The 21,575-nt window shown below is 36.7% G+C and overlaps 2 protein-coding genes across 3 annotated transcripts in view; one reads left to right on the forward strand and one right to left on the reverse strand.

Moving 5' to 3' along the window:
* Window positions 1–21,575, forward strand: part of dock1 (dedicator of cytokinesis 1) — a 710,521-nt gene that overhangs the window by 229,279 nt on the left and 459,667 nt on the right. The window lies entirely within an intron of this gene.
* LOC120539729 (inhibitory synaptic factor 2A) overlaps window positions 1–21,575 on the reverse strand; it is a 98,195-nt gene that overhangs the window by 32,843 nt on the left and 43,777 nt on the right. The window contains exon 4 of one of the 2 annotated variants that reach the window (XM_039770119.1): window positions 8,682–8,728. The exons of the other annotated variant lie outside the window; for it this stretch is intronic. Coding sequence (XP_039626053.1) covers window positions 8,725–8,728 — 4 coding nt within the window. The 3' untranslated portion in view covers window positions 8,682–8,724. Of the gene's footprint in view, window positions 1–8,681; window positions 8,729–21,575 lie in introns of those variants that run through there. 2 annotated transcript variants of the gene reach the window in all.

Genomic DNA, 21,575 nt, shown 5'->3' on the forward strand with positions numbered 1-21,575 from the left:
TCAATAAATAATTATGCATGACATTGACCGTGTCTACCCGGCGCGGTAAGCCGCTGAGCCCATTCGGCTGCAAACCGTGGAATTCCCACTGCGACTCATACGCCCCCAGGGCCGATCCTGGCGACGGGCAAAACGCGTCCGACGCGGGCGCCAAACTCAAAGGCGGCCGTTGAGGAGACGGGCAGCAGCCGGCAACGCTGCGACCGGGCGGCTGTCCGCCTTTGAATTTTAAAGTCTGAGGGCGGCCGACGCACCATAGCAGCGGCGGCGCTTGCAGTGTGCAAAGTTTGACGGTTGCGGTGGCGGTATTGTAGTTGATGCCTATTAGGGACTCCACACACAGAGCGATTTGCTCGCGAGCGGCGAAAAGCCTTTGATGGTCGCCGCTCATCGCACGCTCTGTCTGAACGGTTCCATTGCTTACCATGTGTTTACGACACGCCTCTAAATGTGTATAGTCCCTTAGTCAACGCTCAACTTGCATGTTTCATAGTTGCGCGCAAGGGGATAGATTTCATGTGAGACGCGACGCTCCTCAACGGGATTGCGAGTCAAGACAAGCGCAAAAGACAGCGGGCTGCGGCGATCTCTGAATTGACTGTCACTGTGTGCAGAGCTGCCTGTCGCTAGAACGCATTAAATAAACCGCTTTCTAATCTAGGCTGTTTTTTCTATAAAATTAATCGCTTGAAATTAAATTTTATTTATACATCCCGACTCTAACCATAACACCGCCTTAATCCTGTTTGAAGTAGTACATGTAATAGTAATATCCATCATATCATAATAGAAAATAGGCACGTAGGGCGGCGAAACCACATTCGCACAAAGGCGGCCGCCTACCCAGGATCGGCCCTGACGCTCCCACTGATTGCGCCGCGACAAACATGCGCCTTCTTAGATGCTCCTGCACTTTGTACACACCCCACCCCACGTCACGGACGATTGTGTGTTGGTTCGTTCCGTGCATTGTTACAATGTTGCTTTTCTTGCCGATTTATTACATTACCGATTTTTCAAATGTTAATTTTCTCCCTGTGCTTAAAATTCATTAAAAAACCGTTTAATTATGCGGGCGTATGGTACGCCGCGGGTTGGCTAGTATCTAAATATATATCACGGATTTTTTGCTGGTTCGCGGATTTCTGCGGACAATGGGTCTTTTAATTTATGGTACATGCTTCCTCAGTTTGTTTGCCCAGTTGATTTTATACAAGGGACGCTATTGGCGGATGGCTTAGAAGCTACCCAGTCAGAGCATGTATTACATATTAACTAAAACTCCTCAATGATATGCTTCCCGCGCGGTGCTTGATTGTTTGCTTTTCTTTGTCTCTCACCCTTTCTGACATTCTCTGCGCCTGACGGAGGGGCTGTTTGCACAGAGGATACGGACGCTCCTCTACAAAATGCCGCTTTATCGCGGTGCTTCGGCATAGGCTACTTAAAAGCACATATTGATTTTTTGATTGTTTGCTTTTCTTATCTCGCTCTCTCTTTGACATTCTCTGTTCCTGATGGCGCCCTTTGAAGAGAAGATATTTTTGCATTCTTTTAATTGTGAGAAAGAACTGCCATCTCTGTCTTGTCATGGAGCACAGTTTAAACTTTTGACTAAAGGGTGTTATTTCATGTCTAGAGGGCTCTAATAATGTGAACAGTGTGGGAGAGTTTATAAGGGCTTAAAATATATAAAAATAACCATACAAACATATGGTTCCTACTTCGCGGATTTTCACCTATTGCGGGGGGGTCTGGAATGCAACCCCCGCGATCGAGGAGGGATTACTGTGTAGCTATATTGTTTTAGCTTTTGAACAGACACTACAACCGTTTTCAGTATCAAATATGGTATGAGGATGATATGCATAAACAGTTTTCCTGAATTGTCATATACAAAGACTTTCAATCATGCAACATGTGCTTTCTAGGGACGATACCACAGTCTACAATTTAACACTCATGCAATAAATACTGTAGGGGGAAAATATTAGAAAAACTAACTAAAAAGGGGTTACATAGAAGTCATTTGAATGTTTAAAACACAGAACTTTTAAAGCTTGGACGCTTGTGTATACTTTGTGTTAGATTCAAGCACAGATAACTGAGTGAATTAAAAAATATACACACACTCAATCTTTAGAATAACATTATTTATAGTGAATGTGAAAAGATTACACACCCATTTTTTAATTTAAGACAAACCATGTCATATTCTTTTTACACATTTAATAAAACCATGTCGGTTATATGATATTAAGTGAAATCCAGAGATAATTGTTAGTAAAAATTGAAAGGGAAGAACGTTTAATTTCTTGTCTGTATAAGTGTGCTGCTACAAGTGATAGAATAAGCTCTTAAGCACTGAGGAAGTAACTCTCTTCCCATTTCTTTTTCTTCTCCATTTATCTTTATCAGCCTATTAAACTCATTAATTTATGTATTTTTACAAGCTTTTAGTTTTACCTTGTTGGCCATGATCTCTTTCTTAGGGTGGGGTTGATTTGTTTTCAATCCAATTTTTGTAAAATTGATGTATTTGTATGGGATGATTACAATAAAATCAATAAAATAAAAATAAAATGTAATTTCATAAGCACAATGTAACAAGTCCGATTAGAAAAAAGTACTATTATTATTTCTGAAAATGTGTAAAATTTATTGTTAGTTTAAAATGTAAGCAATACTCTGACTTTCAACACAGATTTTCACTTTTTACCTTTCATGGATATTTTGTTTTAATGCATCTATGTAATATTTATTAGACTCTGCTGTACCATGAGCCTGCGACACAAAAGGTTAACAGAATTGTAAATGAGACATGAACTGTGATTTCTGATTACAGAAATGTTAAAGATTAATGAACAATTACAGTGTTTTCCCCAAATCTGCCCTATTCTACTGAACATTTATATTTTCCACACTGCTGGTTCAACTTCAACAGATCATCTTCCATCACCTGCATTCCAAAATATACAGATGGAAAACCCATTCAGAAGCACTGATGTCACATACTGGCATTTGCCAGTAACTTGCACAAATTACCTCTCTTGGATAGAAAAATCCTGTAGCTCCATACATTTAACAGTTGCTAAAGGTGGACTATCGTACCCAAAACATGGAAAAATATTGTTTCATCAACAAATTTCAGGCCATATAATATATAATAAGAAAGCCTTCGTTGGATATAGCTTATTCATCCATCCATATTGAGGAATAATTAGTGCCAAAATTAACATTCAATAGAGGATATGATTTAAAGATGTGAACTCATGAAGATGTGCAGTTGTAAGTTTTCTATGATGCAGTGAAGGTGTTAATTTAAGATGTACTGAAGTTGTGCTGTGCCAAGGATGTGAAAACATAAAATTTATTATATTTGCAATGAATTATGGATGTTTTTGGCATAAATGGGCTTTGGTCAGCTACCTGTTCACAGCTATAAATCCAAAATATTTCTGACCTGTATAGCTATACAGTAATCCTTTGCTATATCGGCCGACTTTCGTGTCTTCACTCTATCGTGGATTTTAAATTTAAGCATCTATATATATATATATAATTCACTAAGGCAAGACAACCATGAAAAGCACACCGGAAGGGGCGTGGATTCACTAAGCCACCGACAAGTGAGACACCTATGGCGACCGAAGATAGGAGCCACGCCCACCAACTCCATTGGATACGACAACTCGCAGGGCCACGCCCACCAAGTCGGACGCGAGGACACAGAAAAAGTGGCGTCATTTATATTCGCCTGTCGTGGAGGCCACATGCAGTGCAAGGCAGGTTAATGTCATGCACCTCCGAGCTACGTTGACTGTTCATAGAGGCATGTTTCTCGTGGAGGTGAATCGCCATATGCAGCATATGAGGGGTATCTCATGGGATCTTTAAAACAATCCTTTACAACTGAGGTTAAAACACAATGAAGTAAGCAGTCTTTAAAAACCGAGTTTTCAGTTACAACGCATGACCGCTTGCACCATAGCAAACTGTTTTACACACTACATACAGCAATTCGCATCCGCGACAAACATGCGTCTTCTTAGATGCTCCTGCAGGAACACAGAAGACGTTTTCCTACCCACCAACACTCCTTTTTCACCGGCCCGCGTCTACCCTTGCTCTCTAGGCATTCACACTGCCTGCCCATGTGCCCGGACGCAAAACTCACCGACCACCCAGTTAGCCCCTTTCGCCTGTGCTAGGAGTCCACATGCACGCCTAAGCCACGTTGACTTTTCATTATTCTTTTGGTTTCGACACCAACCGCGTCCACCATGAAAAACCATGCGAAAGGAACAACGAAGCCCCGCCCAGAAACTCTACCCCTCCTCCCACGTGCTCAGGAACGCACCTCAGACCACTGACCGCCAAATCAAACACATACTCACTCGCTTTGGTCTGTGCTGTGGTCCACGTTGACTATTCTTTTGCCCTCCATGGCTGCCGCTTCAAATGTATTTCATGGAAACAACAATTCTTTGAATGTTATGGAAATTCCTGCTTCAGGTAACTGTTTGTTTCTGTCAGTCGGGTTTTTTTTGGAGAAATGTCATTGACTAAACTGTTGCTCTCAAACTTCGTGACATGGCTCTTGGCTTTGTTTGCCAACATTGGGATAACTTCGGTGACGTGGTGTCCGTTGTTCTTAGTCACAGAGGCATTGTTATACAGTCTGCTCAACAATACGCTGATTACATGAATACGTCCGGACTCTATGGTGCAGCGTGTCAAACGGTTTGCGAGGGGTATCCCATGGGATCCTTAAAACAATCCTTTACAACTGAGGTTAAAACACAATGAAGTGAGCAGTTTTCGTTACGACGCTCCACCACGTGCTCCATGGCAAACTGTTTTACACGCTACATAAAGCAATTCGCATCCGCGACAAACATGCGCCGTCTAGATGCTCCTGCACTTTGTTCACACCCCCCCCCTACTACCGTGGTCAGGTGTCTTGGTGGATTATATATAGAAAGGCAGCCGAAACCGCACAGAGCAATGAAAAGTCTACAGTTCCATCTTTTCATTCACTTTCTGTTGTATCCTCAAACCCTCCCTTTGTAGATAACTGTGTCTTTCCAGAAGTGTTCAACCATCAATAAATAATTATGCATGACATTGACCGTGTGTCTACCCGGGGGTAAGCCGTTGAGCCCATTCGGCTGCAAACCGTGGAATTCCCACTGTGCGACTCATACGCTCCCCAGGGCCGATCCTGGCGACGGGCAAAAACGTGCCCCGCACGCGGGCAGCCAAACTCAAAGGGCGGCCGTTGAGGAGACGGGCAGCAGCCGGCAACGCTGCGACCGGCGGCTGTCCGCCTTTGAATTTTAAAGTCTGAGGGCGGCCGACGACCATAGCAGCGGCGGCGTTTGCAGTGTGCAAAGTTTGACGAAGTTGCGTGTGGCGTGTATTGTAGTTGATGCCTATTAGGGACTCCACACACAGAGCGATTTGCTCGCTGAATGGGCGAAAAGCCTTTGATGGTCGCCGCTCATCGCACGCTCTGTCTGAACGGTTCCATTGCTTACCATGTGTTTACGACACGCTCTCTAAATGTGTATAGTCCCTTAGTCAACGCTCAACTTGCATGTTTCATAGTTGCGCGCGCTAAGGGGATAGATTTCATGTGAGACGCGTACGTTCCTCAACGGGATTGCGAGTCAAGACAAGCGGCAAAAGACAGCGGGGCTGCGGCGATCTCTGAATTGACTGTCACTGTGTGCAGAGCTGCCTGTCGCTAGAACGCATTAAATAAACCGCTTTCTAATCTAGGCTGTTTTTTTCTATAAAATTAATCGCTTGAAATTAAATTTTATTTATACATCCCGACTCTAACCATAACACCGTCTTAATCCTGTTTGAAGTAGTACATGTAATAGTAATATCCATCATATCATAATAGAAAATAGGCACGTAGGGCGAAACCACATTCGCACAAAGGCGGCCGCCTACCCAGGATCGGCCCTGACGCTCCCACTGATTGCGTCGCGACAAACATGCGTCTTCTTAGATGCTCCTGCACTTTGTACACACCCCACCCCCCCACGTCACGGACGATTGTGTGTTGGTTCGTTCCGTGCATTGTTACAATGTTGCTTTTCTTGCCGATTTATTACATTACCGATTTTTCAAATGTTAATTTTCTCCCTGTGCTTAAAATTCATTAAAAAACCGGCCTAATTATGCGGCGTATGGTACGCCGCGGGTTGGCTAGTATCTAAATATATATCACGGATTTTTTGCTGGTTCGCGGATTTCTGCGGACAATGGGTCTTTTAATTTATGGTACATGCTTCCTCAGTTTGTTTGCCCAGTTGATTTTATACAAGGGACGCTATTGGCGGATGGCTTAGAAGCTACCCAGTCAGAGCATGTATTACATATTAACTAAAACTCCTCAATGATATGCTTCCCGCGCGGTGCTTGATTGTTTGCTTTTCTTTGTCTCTCACCCTTTCTGACATTCTCTGCGCCTGACGGAGGGGCTGTTTGCACAGAGGATACGGACGCTCCTCTACAAAATGCCGCTTTATCGCGGTGCTTCGGCATAGGCTACTTAAAAGCACATATTGATTTTTTGATTGTTTGCTTTTCTTATCTCGCGTTCTCTCTCTTTGACATTCTCTGCTCCTGATGGCGCTCCTTTGAAGAGAAGATATTTTTGCATTCTTTTAATTGTGAGAAAGAACTGCCATCTCTGTCTTGTCATGGAGCACAGTTTAAACTTTTGACTAAAGGGTGTTATTTCATGTCTAGAGGGCTCTAATAATGTGAACAGTGTGGGAGAGTTTATAAGGGCTTAAAATATATAAAAATAACCATACAAACATATGGTTCCTACTTCGCGGATTTTCACCTATTGCGGGGGGGTCTGGAATGCAACCCCCGCGATCGAGGAGGGATTACTGTGTAGCTATATTGTTTTAGCTTTTGAACAGACACTACAACCGTTTTCAGTATCAAATATGGTATGAGGATGATATGCATAAACAGTTTTCCTGAATTGTCATATACAAAGACTTTCAATCATGCAACATGTGCTTTCTAGGGACGATACCACAGTCTACAATTTAACACTCATGCAATAAATACTGTAGGGGGAAAATATTAGAAAAACTAACTAAAAAGGGGGTTACATAGAAGTCATTTGAATGTTTAAAAACACAGAACTTTTAAAGCTTGGACGTTGTGTATACTTTGTGTTAGATTCAAGCACAGATAACTGAGTGAATTAAAAAATATACACACACTCAATCTTTAGAATAACATTATTTATAGTGAATGTGAAAAGATTACACACCCATTTTTTAATTTAAGACAAACCATGTCATATTCTTTTTACACATTTAATAAAACCATGTCGGTTATATGATATTAAGTGAAATCCAGAGATAATTGTTAGTAAAAATTGAAAGGGAAGAACGTTTAATTTCTTGTCTGTATAAGTGTGCTGCTACAAGTGAAAAACAAATGTACAATTTTAGTTGAAATTTCAAATAAAGAACCTTCAATTTTTTGCTTGTAGTAGGGTGCAGCTATGTGTAAGCAGGTCCCAACCCTCCTCTCTATTTACCATTCCTGTCAGAGCAGATAAAATATTTGTTTGAACAGGGGTTTGTTTAGCAACATAGACGGGAAATTGCAAATTCTGTCTAGTGAAATGGAAATTAACCTCTTAAAAGAAAAAAAAATTATTAACTCGTGTTCATAAGTTGGTTATTTTGAAAAGTTTTTGTGAAGCATTAAAGAGAAAATATGGAGCAAAAACATTTTCCCTCCATCAGTGATGTTAATATACTGAGCTGAAATTCAAAATAATGGAATTTTGGAGATTATGTTTCAGTGGCAACTCATTTAATGATACAAACAGTTCAATAGAGATTGTGAGCTGCTTTAAACCTACAGTATAAAGTTCAACTGAACATTTTTATATGCTTTTGTTTCTGTTATCTGGAGATGATACTTTCGTAGGTGACGTTAAAGTCATATTATTTTATTCTGCTGGAGTATTGTTAGTAGGTGGGCTCAGCTCTTCATTATGTTTGTGCTTTGTGCTCTTTCATACATCTTATTCTTTTGTTGTATTCTCATACTATGGGAATTTTCTGAGTTTCAAGTTCATCTCAACTTACTACTTTGTTGCTTTCATGTAAATCTTTGTTGTGAGTTTAGGGTGATATGCAAGCTGTTGATTTATTTTTAGTCAGGCAACTTAAAAAAGCAATTAAAAATACATTAGCTTTTTTTCTTTTAATTAAAAGCAAAATACAAAATAAAAGTGTATATTTGTATTGTTCCAAATATAGTTTATCCATAAAAATGTCATTGCTGGTGACCTATTTATTATCATTGTTTTTATTGTGTTATTGACTGAGGTAAAGAGTCAACATTATACCACAGCTCAGCTTATTTAGGTATTGAAGCCACTGTTAGCTTCCACTTTGAATGGCATTCACATTGTGTTTCCTGTATGCATTTTGCACATGAACTCTTCATTTTTATCTCCTGTTTTTCATCTTTATTATCTGTGGAGTTCCTTTTCAATTTACTATCAGATATTGCTCTTTTTTATCCTTCCATATTCTCATGTTCACCTAACAGTCAGATTTACAGCATTGAGACCTCCTTTACATAATAACACTATAAACTTACATCTCTTCTTGCTGGCTTAAAGTCTTTGTGTCTTCAAACATCTGCTGATCTAATGTGCAGTTAACTGTAAATACACAGGAGAAATTAAGGACATGGAGTGGGATTATCATGTGAGCATACCATACCTTTACAGGACAATTTTATTGTTTTCATATTTTTAAGACATATCGTGCTTATGCACATATTAAGAGTAAGTATAATACTTGGTTGCTTGTGTGCTTAAAGGTTCTCACCTGTTTAATAATTCCCAGACAATCTACAATATACAAATCATGAGGAGCAGTACTTTCAATTACTGAATTTTCATTTTATGTACTTTTACTATATTCTTCTTCATTTTAATAGTGTTTAATTATTATTTATTTATTTAAAGAACAATCTGCATTTCAACAGTATTTGTATTGGTCGATAGTTAAGGCTGTCAAAAATGTACAGTCAGCTTTTGAATAAATGTCTGTAGACATATAAAGGCTGTGAAATTTGTTGTTTCAATAGATACTTAAAGGGTTGTTTGACAATACATTTTAATTAATTTTATGACATTGTGTTCAGATTCAACTGAATAAAAGACCAATGTATTTTTTATATTTAGCAATAGCGATGCTATAAGTGTAGAAAAAAGGTTTGTAGTATACTTAATACCTAGAAGTGTAACATTGAACATACTGTGTATTCAGAAAGTCTTTGTACCCCTAGAAAATCTGCACAGTTTTATTGTGTTGTAGAAGGAATTTTAAATGGATAAAATTGATAAAATTCCAATTTTTACCATCATTCTAAATTCAATAAACCATAATGGCAAAGTGAAAGCATTTTCAAAAATGTGTACAAATTTATTAAAAAATCAAAAACTGAAATCTTTTTTATGTATTCAGACCCTGTGCTGTAGCATTCCAAATTGTGATCAACTGCATCCTGTTTGCTTTAATTATCCTTGAGATATATGTAAGGTCCCATAATGCACACTGCATGCCAGGGCAAAAAAAAAAAAAACTAAGTCTAAGCAACTCTCTGTAGACCACCCATGATAAGATTGTGGTAAGGCATAGATCAAGTAAAGGGTATTAAACCATTTCTGAAGGTTACTGTTTTTTCCCCAGGATGCACATTGGCCACAATAATTATGAAATGACAGAGATTTAGAATCACGGGTATTCTTCCAAGAAGGAAAACATTTTCTGGTCTGATGAGATAAAAATAAAATTCCAAGCACTACTTCTGGCAAAAACAAAACACTGCACATCATTTACCTAATACCTGCCATAATAATACTAGTAATAATACTAATAATAATAATGCTTTGTCAGTTTGGGTTATTGAGTATATATTGATGGGCAAAAATGGCAAATGTATGCATTTAAAATTAAATCCACAACACAATAAATGGGCAGAAAGTGACAGGGTCTGAATAATTTTTTGTTGACTGTATACCTTAATATTGCTTAATTTATTATTTTGTACTGCTGAGGATGTTTTGCAAAAGGTCACCTGAATAACTTAAGTGCACTTTGGTTGTATGTTGTGTTTAAATTAAAACAATGATCATGAAATTTTACTGTTTTCTAACCTGGAACACTACTGTTGTTCATGATTAGTTTTCATTATTTAGTCTTGGCCTACACATCATAACTAGAATTTAATTGGAAGATTTTAATTATTCTGCCTATGTTTTGTTCACATTTACATGGCAGTTGGATGTCAGCCTGATTATTCAATTTTGTCTTACACATCAAAAAAACTCTATAGTATAGATTAAGGCTTTATATAGTTTAAAATGCATGCTACTTTAGTATGCTGGCAAGCATTTTTGCAAGCATGAAATAGCCACTCTACCATTAGGTGACAGATTCCAAAGAATAAAATGTAGAATAATGATTGAGTCACTGCCATTTATTTGACATTAGCTCATGCTGTTTACTGTCTATACTGTTCTTTCAAGTTGATGAGAAGTACCAGAGAAGAGAGTGATGAAGTACAAAACGTGATTTATCTGTAGACAGTTTTTAAAGCTACAAATGGTAGTACTGTAAACATCAGTAGGAAGGTCACTTACATCTAGGGCAGGTGTGCTGTAAGATTTTTTTAAACAATTTAAAGACTTATTTAAAGAAATATAACACAAAAGAAGGTTATTTTATATGATTTATATATCATTTTAATAATATACAAATACTATATGTGAAATATAAAGCAATAACTGTATAATTTAATCATTTATAACCAGTTTACATGTCTCAACTTTTTAAAAATTTGTATGCTAAAAATAATGTTGTATAATCAATTTATTTGAATATCTACTTCAGTGATATACACATTATATTGTATGCGCACTTTGTTGTGTAATTTTCCAATGGACATGTCTTATTGTTGAGCATATCTAGTGTCCCAATTTATCCTCCACTACACCGTGGCTGAATTTGATCATGCATACCATATATAATAATAATAAATAATAATAATATTTTTTACATTTATATAGCACTTTTCTTACTACTTAAATCGCTTTACATAAAGCATACAGAGAGGACCAAGAATGTGAACCCATAATCACCTTATTGTGAAGTAGCAGCGCTACCAATGTGCAGTAAAAGCACCTGATAATTTTGAGTATTCTTTTTTTATTACAAAGTATCATTCATAAACCGTTTCAAAAAGATTTTTTAAAAAGCCACGTTGAAGCAAAAAGGGTAGGTAGTTCTCAAAATTGTACCTATTTTTTTGTCAGACTGGCAACAAATATATTTTTTACTGTGCCACAGAATTTCAGTAACTAGTTTATGTGCACTATGAGATGAAAAAGGTTGAAAATCACTGATCTAGAGGAAAGGGAAAAAAAGGTATGCATTATAATATTTTTTATATCTTTGGAAAGTGGATCTCAGTGAACTGCTTTTTTTCTGCTCCTCACTTGCTAAACAGCTCACTGATTAAGTAGTAAATCAAAAAGGTGAGTATGAATTTTTTTTTTTTCAAAACTTTTATATTTACTGAAGGTTGTATACAAGACAAAAACTTTAGGCAAATGAATATTTTTTTAAAATTACTTAGAACCTGCGTATAGGTTGGTTGTATTGTTATGTATTTTCTTCGCTTTTTATTTTTTTGGTACATATCTGAAAAAATACTTACAGAAATACAACATGAACTCTCTTAATTGTTTGACCATTATAAAGTCAGCATTGTAATATATGAGGTGAAAATGTACAATTATTACCTTGGCATATTTTCCATTTCTCTGATGTTACTTTACTCTGAAACTGAGTGGTCATGTTTAGGAATGGGATGCTAAGATTTGATCGTTTTATAAAGAATTGCTTTGCAAAGTGATGGGCTTTAAATGTTAGGCTCTTTGAAGTAGTTCACATGCAAGTTTAAAATTAGAGGTTTTTTTTTTTGCTTTATAAAATGTAATACATTTATGTGTGCCCTAGTTCAGTATTTTGAAAACAGCAGGCTGAAATCATGTAATCATGTAGTGGATTCATCTGCAGTGAGAACCTAAGGTGCATAAAATAAACTTGCAGCATTTTGGGAGTAGAATATTTACTCATTTATGATGTAATAAAATAATATATATGACAAAAATTTACAAGATAAATAAAGCTTCACACATTTGCAGTTTTCTTACATTTTTTCCTTGATCTTGCACATTTTTTTCTTTCATTTTAAAAGATTGATTGTGAAGCCATAAGTATCTTGAACCTTGTAAGGATTATGCATACAGTCTAAGCAGCTTATTATTAATTTATCTTGAAATAGTCTTCTGTAAATAGAAGTATAACATTATAGTTGTGAATTTGTAGTTGACAGTATGTTAATTCGGGTGCAATACATCACCTGTCTAGTGTTTACTTGTATTTTCATTTGATTAATTAAATGTATGATAGCAAATTAAATCATATGCATTTTTGATGTATATTGCTCAAAAAAAAGGGAATACTTAAACCACACATTGGATCTTAGTGAATGAAATATTCAGTTGAAAAAGCTTTTCTGAGTAACATCTGTCAATGGAAACCAAATTCACCAACCCATTGAGGGTAATTTTCAACATCACACCGAAAATCAAAGTCAAAAATTGAAATGAAATCACAGGCTGGTTTAACTTGCAAACGTTTCATCACGGCAGCTCATAATGTGACTCAGTAGTGTGTACAAACCCCCACGTGCCTGTATGCACTCCCGACAACATCTGGGCATACTCCTGATGACTTGGAGGATGGTGTCTTGGGGGATCTCTTGCCAGACCTGGATCAGGTCTTCAGTGAGCTCATGGACAGTCTGTCACACTAGGCAGTGTCGAATTCACTGATCCATAATGTGTCCCACAGGCTCTAAGTTGGTTTCAGGTCTAGGAAACATGTGAGCCAGGACTGACAGTTGCTCCGAGGATTTTATCTCGGTGACTAACAGGAGTCAGGGTACTGTTTCCTAGCACAATACTGAGTTGCATTATGAGTTACCATGATGAAATTCGTGCAAGTTAGACCAGCCTGTGATTTTAGTTTTTGACTTTGATTTTCAGTGTAATTTAATCAAGCCCTCAATGGGTTCATGATTTTGGTTTCCATTGACAGTTGTTACTAGCACACTGCGGTGTGTCCAACTCTCCAAGGCATGCCTCCCCAGACCAACACTGGCAAACTGGTCGTGCCGGATGATGTTGCAGGCTACATAACTTTCACCACGGTTTCTCCAGACTTCATTGTGAATGTGCTCTTATGTGTGAAAAGAACAGGGTGGCAATGGTGGACCTGCCAATTATAGTGTTCTCTGGCAAATGTCAATCGAACTGCGCAGGTCCCTGTAGAGGAGGTTGGGCCCTCAAGGAGTCTGTTTTTGACATTTTGGTCAGAAACATGCACACCAGTAGCTAGCTGGAGGTCATTTTGTAGGGCTCTGGCAATGCTCCTCCTGTTCCTCCACACACAAAGGAGCAGATACAGATCCTGCCACTGGGTTGATGCCCTTCTATAGCCCTGTCCAGCTCTCCTCATGTTAATAGCCTGTCTCCTGCCATCTCCATGCTCTTGACACTGTGCTGGAAGACACAGCAAACCTTCCTGCAGTGGCTCATATGGATTTGCCATCCTGGAGAAGTTGGACTGACCTGTGCAACTTGAATTGGCTTCAGGTACCACCTCATGCTACCAGTAGTAACAAGGACAGTAGCAAAATGCAAAACTAGAGAAGAATCAGTCAGGAATGATAAGGAGAGAGCAATTGTTTGTGTCCACTACCTACAAAACCATTCCTTTTTAAAGGATTGTCTTGATTTTGGAATCCAGAGAATCTGTTACCTCTTTCATTTGCACCAAAGCAGGCAAGTTTGATTCAGAATTGCTTATGCTTCCTAACAGGACAGATTGATATTCCTAAAGTTTAATTGACTTGGAGTTAGACTGTGATTATTAAGTGTTCCCTTCATTTTTTTAGCAGTACATTTCAGTATGAAAAATATAAATAAAGTTCTTAAATGTGAAATGTTAAAGCATACCACAATATTACACTGTAATTCAAATCAATCATTAATGATTATAACAAGTGGTTTTAAATTACAGAAGCTTTGAAATTTTTGTATGCTTGAAGATGGGAGTAAACCCTCAAGCAGATATACTGGGGGTCTAAGTGCTAGCCTATCAGTGAGCAGCATTTTCCCACCTTTTTGCAGACGATGAGTGAAGTATTATGCTAACGGAAAATATGTAGTTATGGATATATTTTGTACTTTTACTAAGGAAAATAATGTTTGAGATCAATGTTGAGTGCTTCTTGGGGATTTTAAAGTATGCATGTAGGTGAAGCTAGAATCATTTGGTCAGAGATCGCTTTTGGATGTGACTACAGCTGATTATGAGCGAGAGAAAGCTTTTTAGTAGTGTCAACAAGTATATATTCTTTTTGAAAGAAAAATTACAATGATGATTATTTTACAGGATACAGCAGATTTGATACATAGTAGGTAAAGATGTCTGGTTAATGAAAGAAACCAAAGATCAAATACATTTTTATTCCTGTTGTGACTGTTGATTGCATACATTGATTATTGTAATAATCTATTATACTTTGGCCAAAAACGTGATGCACCTCAGGAGATGGGGTTTAAGTTCTAATGGCATCCATGTCCTTTTATAGACTTGCTTGGAAAGCTCTGCCTGATGACTTGATTTTATTCAAATTAATTTCTTAAAAACTCATTTATTCAACACAAATTACGACTCATCATGCTTCGGCACTTGGCTGTAATTTGGTTGATCCATCACCTAATAGCTGTTGTTTTATCTGCTTGATTAACAGTAAATGACTGAACAACAGCCATACATACCAACAGGTGCGTCTTATTCTTAAATATTCTATATACAGTATTTACTAAACCTGTTTCATTTTTTTATTCATAGAAGTATGCTATTTGATTAAAAAGTGTATCGGTAACATTCAAGGAAATTTTATCAGGGTATAAGACTTATTTTACTGAATGAAACAAAATTTATTAAGCAAATCAATATCCTAATAAAAAGAAAAAAAAAATCTTCTTCTTAACCATGGTATAAGGTAATTAGATTATAAGGTTTCCAGATGAACAAAGCATCGAGGCAATATGGCTTAAAATGTCCATTTTAAAATAAATTGAATCCTTTTAAATCCTCTTTCATGCCATGATGGTCTTTAATTAGACTGTAGCAAATGTGGTGTATCACATTAGTATTCTAAGATTATAGATCATCTAAAAAAATTAATTACATTAATCATTTCTGCTTGCCACATTCTTGTTCATACCATATTGATGTTACAGGATGCAGTTGATTAATCAACACAGAATTGATTCATATATGTTTAACTTTTGTTCTACTGGAAAATAATAGGGGAAATATAATTACATTTTGAAAATAAATGCATTTTATTTTTCAAAACTTTAAAAATGTTTGTGTGAGTGTGATTTATGTAAGGATCATTATTCATTTCTTATCAAACCTAGTCCTAGAGGGCTACTGTGACTTTTGTTTTTTTTTTTAATTTTAATATGTTTTGGGTTCCTTAAATCAAGCTTAGACTTTAGGAAATAATTCCCTTTGTTGACAGTGAGTGTTATTCATGCAAAGAACCCCAAAGTATGATTTTTTTAAAAGTGCATGTAACTTTGATATACCAATGAAATTAACATGTACATTGAAAAGATAATCATAGGAGTTCTGATTAGACTTGGCCCAAACACCTCTTACAATGATGGACAGATTCTGTACAGTTTTATACTTAAATACTTTCTGCTTGCTTGCTTTGGTTTTCAATTTTAACCATCAAGTAAGAAATATACTGTATATACTTGGACATCAACTCTTTCTTTTACAGACATTTAAACCACCATCTCTTTTTCATAATATGGGATGATTGAATTTAAAATTTATTTTAAGATATTTTAATTTAGAGTCAAAGTTAATGATTAGAAATTCAGGTGTAAAACATAATAGTCATCTGCTACAATAAGAAATTAAAATGATTACCATATTTCATTTATGCAACTAAAATATGTTAGGTGGTTCGTCATGGGTTGGGTTCAGCAATGCATGCTCAGCGCATGCTCCCTCAACTGCCTAAAAGAGCACCCTTAGCTTCCAATCTTCAACGCCTGTTTAATGTAATACAGTGGTGTGAAAAACTATTTGCCCCCTTCCTGATTTCTTATTCTTTTGCATGCTTGTCACACAAAATGTTTCTGATCATCAAACACATTTAACCATTAGTCAAATATAACACAAGTAAACACAAAATGCAGTTTTTAAATGATGGTTTTTATTATTTAGATAGAAAAAAAATCCAAACCTACGTGGCCCTGTGTGAAAAGTAATTGCCCCCTTGTTAAAAATAACCTAACTGTGGTGTATCACACGAGTTCAATTTCTGTAGCCACCCCCAGGCCTGATTACTGCCACACCTGTTTCAATCAAGAAATCACTTAAATAGGAGCTGCCTGACACAGAGAAGTAGACCAAAAGCACCTCAAAAGCTAGACATCATGCCAAGATCCAAAGAAATTCAGAAACAAATGAGAACAAAAGTAATTGAGATCTGTCTGGTAAAGGTTATAAAGCCATTTCTAAAGCTTTGGGACTCCAGCGAACCACAGTGAGAGCCATTATCCACAAATGGCAAAAACATGGAACAGCGGTGAACCTTCCCAGGAGTGGCCGGCCGACCAAAATTACCCCAGAGCGAGAGACGACTCATCCGAGACGTCACAAAAAACCCCAGGACAACGTCTAAAGAACTGCAGACCTCACTTGCCTCAATTAAGGTCAGTGTTCACGACTCCACCATAAGAAAGAGACTGGGCAAAAACGGCCTGCATGGCAGATTTCCAAGACGCAAACCACTGTTAAGCAAAAAGAACATTAGGGCTTGTCTCAATTTTGCTAAGAAACATCTCATTGATTGCCAAGACTTTTGGGAAAATACCTTGTGGACTGATGAGACAAAAGTTGAACTTTTTGGAAGGCAAATGTCCCGTTACATCTGGCGTAAAAGGAACACAGTATTTCAGAAAAAAACATCATACCAACAGTAAAATATGGTGGTGGTAGTGTGATGGTCTGGGGTTGTTTTGCTGCTTCAGGACCTGGAAGGCTTGCTGTGATAGATGGAACCATGAATTCTACTGTCTACCAAAAATCCTGAAGGAGAATGTCCGGCCATCTGTTCGTCAAGTCAAGCTGAAGCGATCTTGGGTGCTGCAACAGGACAATGACCCAAAACACACCAGCCAATCCACATCTGAATGGCTGAAGAAAAACAAAATGAAGACTTTGGAGTGGCCTAGTCAAAGTCCTGACCTGAATCCAATTGAGATGCTATGGCATGACCTTCAAAAGGCGATTCATGCTAGAAAACCCTCAAATAAAGCTGAATTACAACAATTCTGCAAAGATGAGTGGGCCAATATTCCTCCAGAGCACTGTAAAAGATTCATTGCAAGTTATCGCAAACATTTGATTGCAGTTATTGCTGCTAAGGGTGGCCCAACCAGTTATTAGGTTCAGGGGGCAATTACTTTTTCACACAGGGCCATGTAGGTTTGGATTTTTTCTCCCTAAATAATAAAAACCATCATTTAAAAACTGCATTTTGTGTTTACTTGTGTTATATTTGACTAATGGTTAAATCATTTCACACCACTGTATATTTACCCACAAAGTCAAACACCCCAGAGATAATATTATTGTTGGATGCAGAAAAAGCATTCAATATGATTGAATGGAACTACCTTTTCAATACATTGGAGAAATTTGGGTTTGGACCGAGCTTCAGTTTATATTAACAACATTAATTCAGACTACTTTAAACTAGAACATGGCACCAGACAAGGATGCCTCTTGTCACCACTGCTTTTCGCAGTCGCCATTGACCCACTGGCAGTTCACTGTCGAAATGCTTATGCGATGAAGGGGATTATCAGAGAAGGACTTGAACAGAAAATTTCTCTATTTGCAAATGATATGGTACTGTATATACCAGATCCACAAAATACTGTGCCTGCAGTCTTAACAGCACTAACAGAATTTCAAAAGATTTCTGGTCTCGGAATTAATTTCAGTAAAAGTGTGCTCTTTCTAGTGAATTCTCAAGATTACAATATCAGATTGGACACCTTCCCTTTTATCATCTCAGATCAGTTTAAATATCTAGGGGTAAATATCACAAGTAAACATAAAGCTCTTTATCAACAAAATTTCATCATCTGTATGGAAACAATTAAGCAAGACTTACATAGATGGTCAACCCTTCATCTCACTTTAGCTGGAAGAATTAACATTGTTAAGATGAATATCCTTCCTAAGTTTCTCTTGTTATTTCAATACATTCCAATATACATCAATAAATCATTTTTTAAGAAATTAGATTCAACCATAACCTAATTTATTTGTAATTCAAAACATCCACGTATCCAAAGGGCAACCGTAAAACCTAAGGCAGAAGGTGGCACGGCTCTAGCTAACTTTCAATTGTATTACTGGGCAGCAAACATACAAACTATAAAAATCTGGACATGGACACAAATAGATGAATATACACAGGCTTGGTCAGCAATAGAAATAAGATCCTGCAGTACTTCGTTATATTCCTTGCTTTGTGCCCCAATAAATGCAAGTTATCGCCAATATACTAAAAACCCAATTGTGCTTCACTCAATCAGAATATGGAATCAATATTGGAAGTATTTTAATGAAAAGATAGTGAAGCTTTTATATATGGCACCTCTCCATGAGAACCACCTTTTTCCACCCTTGCAAACATTATGCAGTTTTTAATATCTGGAAAACATTTGGGATTAAATCACTTAGAGATCTGTACACAGACAATGTCTTTGCATCCTTTGAACAATTACACTCCAAATTTATCTTTCCAGCAACACATTTCTTTCACTACTTTCAAATTAGAAACTTTATTAAACAGAACCTGCCCAGTTTTCCTCACCTCCCACCTTCATCTATGCTGGAAAAAATATTGCTCAGTCTCGAGGACTCAGACAGCATTTCTGCAATATATAAAACCATTTTACAGTCCCTGCCTTTCAAAGATCTAAGTGGACAGTGAGAAAAGGGTATCTCACTCAGTATCTCAGAAAAGGAGTGGAAGGTAGCAATGCAGAGAATTCATTTGAGTTCCATATGTGCACAGCATACAATTATTCAACTCAAAATTATATATCGAGCACATCTGTCTCATTTAAAATTATCCAAAATGTTTCCAGGGTAAGTTTCAACCTGTGAATACTGCAATCAAGTTCCAGCCACACTGAGTAACATGTTTTGGGCCTACACCAAATTAATATCATTCTGGACCAAAATTTTTAAATGCCTTTCAAACAGCCTTGGTGTCACAATCCCTCCTAACCCATTAACAGTTGTGTTTGGTGTACTCCCAGATGGACTTAAAGTGGAGGAGGACAAACTAACTGTAAATGCCTTTACTACACTATTGCCTTATCATGCTCAATGGGACTTATCTTGCTCAACTGGAAGAATACTAACTCTCGTCATTTAAGTCAGTGGATATTTGATGTTATATAAGAGAGTCCACTTCGTTAATAATATGGAGTATACAGTATGTGTTTATCAACCAATATATAATTAAGTAGATAGTAGTGTACTGAGTAGTTCATACTTTAAAGACATTGAAGTGATCAGTAAAGGCGGTCTTAAACTTTTAAAAACAAATATTCTTATTTATTGGGTTTTTGCTGTTTTCTTTTTTTAATTCCAACTATGGCAATGCAGGTATATATACAGTACAAGACAGACCTTTAATTTTTTTCATATTAACCCATATTATGTGTTTAAAATCATATTCAAAGATTTACTTTATATGAATAAATTAATTTAATAATCTGTCTAGATTATTTTTCTTCAATAATTTTTCATAATGTACAGTTTTAACATTTAAAGAACCAGTGTACCTGTTTGATTCTTTGTAAGAGAAATTATCGGAAGATTTATTGTTTTTGCTTTTATTTTTTTTTTGACATCCAATTTCCCCATTTATCCCACTTTCCCCCAGGATTTTTATGTGACTTTGAAACATAGCTTAGATTGTAGTTGTTACTAATTAAAAAAAAAATTTATTGAAAATACAAATGAAACTATTGTCATTGTAATTGCAATTACCAAAGTGAATTTGAAAGAGGCACTTTTTTTACATCTGAACACAGCCACCATTATTATTATTAATAATCATATAAGTCTTCTTATTTGGTTGATCCTATACAAGAAAAATGAATGGGGCCATTCCGATTTAAGAAAATGTTAAAAACATATCTGTCCATCTTCCCTTTCCTAATGTTAATCCTAATGTTTAGCTGGTCAGTTAAAAGCATTATGGAGTTCAAATGGCATGGATTCTAAAGAACTCCATGGAAGTTCACCATTGCAGTCCTACTTACACTATGATCAAAATTGGACAGATACTTATTTAGATGTTTGTAGTGTAGTGATGGGCAGTAAAGGGCAGTTGGCCAGTTCCATCACTTTGCCATTCCTAAAATTTGCAAAGAGAATCTGGTTCCTCTAACCAGACCACTGAATGTAAAAGGCAGTGTGCTTAGGACATAGATTATTGAGACAACTGGTAAAGATTATGTGGCTTTGGCAAAATGTACTCTTCTTTACTCAACACTGCACATCCATTTAGGCAAAGGTTTGGATATTTGTGTGTCTTACCACAAGATACTGAACATAGTATGGTGTGAATGGATTTCCTTTTTATTATGGTTTTAAGATATATGGATTCTAAAAACATTTTTGTAATCATATACTTCAGTTGCTCAAATCTGCAGTTTCACTTTTCAGAAGCTCTGCGTGAAGCACTAGTCAGAATATTAACATGGTAGTCAATTTGATAACCACATCAGGATGCAACATTTTACTTTAAATTTGGTATGTAAAAATCATAAACAGAGTAGTGTACAAAAATAATACACAAAGTCTTTGAATACTATCATTTATGTTATAAACTGTTATGAATTAGTTTATTTTATACATATATATCTCACACATAAACCTCTGTACCTGTATATATCAAAAATGCACAGTCCTGATATTTTTATAATTTCAACCTTGCAATATTATTCATATAGCCATATATACTAAAAATGTATTGCAAGATTGATGACCTATGAGGTCCCCTCCGAAATGATTATTCAATTACAGGCATCCCCTGAATTACAAAAAAACACTTTTTGAAAATTTGAGTACATGAAGAAAGTGTTTTAATATTCATTTTTTGTTTTGCAAGCTACAGTGAAGCTGATTTTTTGCATTTGTGAATATAGAGTCTGGGATGATTTTCATATGTGCCCCTGTAGTGCTAACATCTGATCATCTTTACAGTTATTCCAAGTTCTCCTTTCTGCAGTCTGCAGT

Source organism: Polypterus senegalus, chromosome 1 (assembly GCF_016835505.1).
Source record: "Polypterus senegalus isolate Bchr_013 chromosome 1, ASM1683550v1, whole genome shotgun sequence".
NCBI classification, from domain to species: Eukaryota; Metazoa; Chordata; class Cladistia; order Polypteriformes; family Polypteridae; genus Polypterus; species Polypterus senegalus.